This window comes from Limulus polyphemus, unplaced genomic scaffold (assembly GCF_000517525.1).
Source record: "Limulus polyphemus unplaced genomic scaffold, Limulus_polyphemus-2.1.2 Scaffold4934, whole genome shotgun sequence".
NCBI classification, from domain to species: Eukaryota; Metazoa; Arthropoda; class Merostomata; order Xiphosura; family Limulidae; genus Limulus; species Limulus polyphemus.
Window position 1 is genome coordinate 58,611 of NW_013670544.1, and position 3,520 is coordinate 62,130.

The 3,520-nt window shown below is 32.3% G+C and overlaps 1 protein-coding gene across 1 annotated transcript in view; it reads left to right on the forward strand.

Moving 5' to 3' along the window:
* LOC106471880 (formin-binding protein 4-like) overlaps positions 1–3,520 on the forward strand; it is a 41,746-nt gene that overhangs the window by 32,310 nt on the left and 5,916 nt on the right. The window contains exon 12 of the mRNA XM_013932505.2: positions 865–998. Within this exon, the coding sequence (XP_013787959.1) occupies positions 865–998 (134 nt within the window). The remainder of the gene's footprint in view (positions 1–864; positions 999–3,520) is intronic.

The following is a 3,520-nucleotide window of genomic DNA, read 5'->3' on the forward strand; positions in this document are numbered from 1 at the left end:
CATTTAATCTACTGACAGAGCCCTCACTCAACATTACTGACCTAACATTCATTTAATCTACTGACAGAGCCCTCACTCAACATTACTGACCTAACATTCATTTAATCTACTGACAGAGCCCTCACTCAACATTACTGACCTAACATTCATTTAATCTACTGACAGAGCACTCACTCAACACTACTGACCCAAAATTCATTTAATCTACTGATAGAGCACTCACTTAACCTTACTGATCCAGCAGTGACCTGCTGTAATGATCCAGTACTTACTTGACATCCAGCATTCTCTTGACGTATCTTCATTCAACTTTCTCTCAATATCTACCAACAAAACACATGAGAGTCTGTTGGTCTGTGTTTGAAAATTAGGGAGTATCCATATATAGAAGTAAATAAAGTATCTTATAGGCATATTTAGTATTTGATATATTATATTTTGTTCTTTTTTGAACTTTACACTTAATTTCAAAGTGGGTCTTGTTTGTTAAGTGACCATTATTAGTACTTACATAAAAAAATATCTTTCTTAGAGATGTATGTTATTGTGAGATCTTTAATAGACAGGTTATTACGTAAATATCCCAGTAAGAGTAAAAATAATTGAATTAAATGTTATATTTATGTTCAGTGATATGTAAAGTAATATTACAACTTCCACACAGCTTAGATAATTCTTCTGGAATTGATTGATTCGTAAAGATATTTTAGAATTATGAAATTGTGTTTTAAGTTCAATTTAGACATTTGTGTAGAGTTAACAAATAAATTCAAATTACCCGCATTTCATAATGTTACAATTGCTAATAGCAGTTTTAGTTTTCTGTAATCAGGCACTAACGATGTATATTTATTGTAATAACAGACTCGATACAAGGATTGGCAGGAAGGTGTTTTGCAGTCGTCATATTTTACTGAACGCTTGCTAGAAGTAAACAACTACTTACAACAATACGAAATGAGTGTAATGCCACCTGGTTGGATCTGCAGCTGGGACAGGTATGGACAATCAGGGTGTTTCTCTTTTTCCCCTGGACTGATTACTTCAGTCAGCTTTGTTTCACTTTCTTGTAGCAGTTGTAAAAACAGTTGTGTTCTTAGGAATATGCTTTTCTTCCACATAAGTTTCATTGTCTCTGGAGCTTAGAAAATTAGTTTATGGTTATTGATAAAAATTAACTCTAATGCCTATTTATGAGGCTTTCAAAGTTTCTTCTATTGACAACCTGAAATAAGAAGTTAGCCTTACCAGATCTGAAGATACACGGAACTCTAAAACAACATTAGAACATTTCTTGATGCTAAGAAAAACCAAGGGTGATACTGCTTCTATTGGTTAAGCCATTCCTGTGGCCAATGACTTAAGTTTGTAGCAGAATTGGGTGAGGAGTAACAGACAGCACTTCTACAACGTAGTGGAGCATCAACCCAGAGTAAACTGCTTCATGAAGTGACAGGTTGGAGCCCTGAGTGAGGTAGGACATGACTGACTTTCTTTACTTTCAACCAGAAGTGAGTAGGTTTTTCATTATTTCAATATTGAGTTCTGTTTTTAAAATTAAAGAATTTAAGCAAGATTAGGAGGCTTGTATGGGTTTCCTTTTGCTTACTAATTGTTTCGTGTAGATATTATATAGTATGTATGTAATTTGTCATTTATCTTAATATTTTCATCAAACCCGACCAATATCTGTTGAACTGATGGTCTGCTAAACTCTTAAGACGTCGTCTTATGTAGAGCTAGATGGTAAAAAGTTTATTCCTGTTTTCCCTTTGTTGATAAAAACCTCATCTTATTGGTTTGTGGCTGAGAAACAACCTTATTCCTGTTTTCCCTTTGTTGATGAAAACCTCATCTTATTGGTTTGTAGCTGAGAAACACCCTTATTCCTGTTTTCCCTTTGTTGATGAAAACCTCATCTTATTGGTTTGTAGCTGAGAAACAACCTTATTCCTGTTTTCCCTTTGTTGATGAAAACCTCATCTTATTGGTTTGTAGCTGAGAAACACCTCGTCTGATTACCTGTTGCTATGTAATCATCTTATCTTAGACTTTTTGCATCAGATTGAAGAGTGTTGCGTTATGATCATCCTAGACTGTTTGATAGTCATTGTCAGTAGATTGATTACTTAAAGTTGTAGAATATTTCACCATGTTGTTCAAATGTTATACGAGTTTGTGATATAGGAATTGGCATAGCTTTTTGAAATAGAGTCTTTGTGAAAGTAAATAATAAACCATTATTAAAGCTGCCAAGCTTATTTGCTTTACTCTTCTAGATAAATGTATTTTTAATGTGTTCATTAGAATTGAAATTAATTGCTTGAATGTATTTAATTATATTACATATTTTAGATCTTTAATCCTTGCCTTCTTGTTCTGATTTTTATTTTCGTGATTATGAAAAATACGTCCCTATGCTTAACTTTCTAATTTTGTAAGTGGTACTTTATTTTATACTTTAAGTGTAAGAGCTATTACTACTGTATTATTATTTGAAGAATAGGTTAAGTTATCAATTAAATTAGTTTGCATTTAATATACATGGTGTTTTGCAAGAGAGCTGCCATCAAACGTTATTATGTTAATATCGAAACCATAAAATGTCTAACATTATCTGTACAAAATTTCTTATTTTTTTACTCCTCGTACTATCTGGTTGTGACTATATGTAGGATGATTTAGTAATTCTAGAGCTTGTCAATTCATATTTGACAGGACAAATTAACTTTAGCTAGTGATAAGAAAAATAAGTTTCATAGATTACTAAGAAGCTGTATTTTTCAATGATAAAAGCACTACTATCACGCTGAACACACCGTATAGAATCTGAAATTCTAGTTTGGTGTATACTTCAACACTTTTGAGTAAAAAAGGTTTCATTCTTTGTATAATAAAATTACATCAAACTCCAAGAGAAGTGGCATATTAATTATTTAAAACGACACTTTTGTAAAACATCTATTTACAACGTTAAAGTCATTACACAATTAAATACAAGGACTTGTCCTAAAAAACGACTCTACATACTTATAAATAAGTGTCATCTTGTCTGTTCCAAATCAAGAGTAATACCTTCCACATTTCAGAGTGAAATCACATCTCAGGAAATAAATTGTTTTTGTGCTTCTTGATGAACTTAGATATGTATCAAGAAAAGTGATGTGTTTTTCTAAATAGTGAAATTACATCTATCTTTACACAAATAAAATGGTGTGGCTCTGTATACTTAAATGAAATTACAAAAGACTTGACAGAAATACAGTATTTCACCATATTGTGAAATTATATCTGCTTAAAGCCAGTCAGTTTCCTTCTTTCTGTCCAACAAGAAGGTTCGTTTTGTGTATTTCATTTTACAGGAAGGTCTAGTCAGTTTCCTTCTTTCTGTCCAACAAGAAGGTTCGTTTTGTGTAATTCATTTTACAGGAAGGCCTAGTTAGTTTCCTTCTTTCTGTCCAACAAGAAGGTTGGTTTCATGTATTTTGTTCTAATTTGGACAAGACAGTCTAGTCCTCAT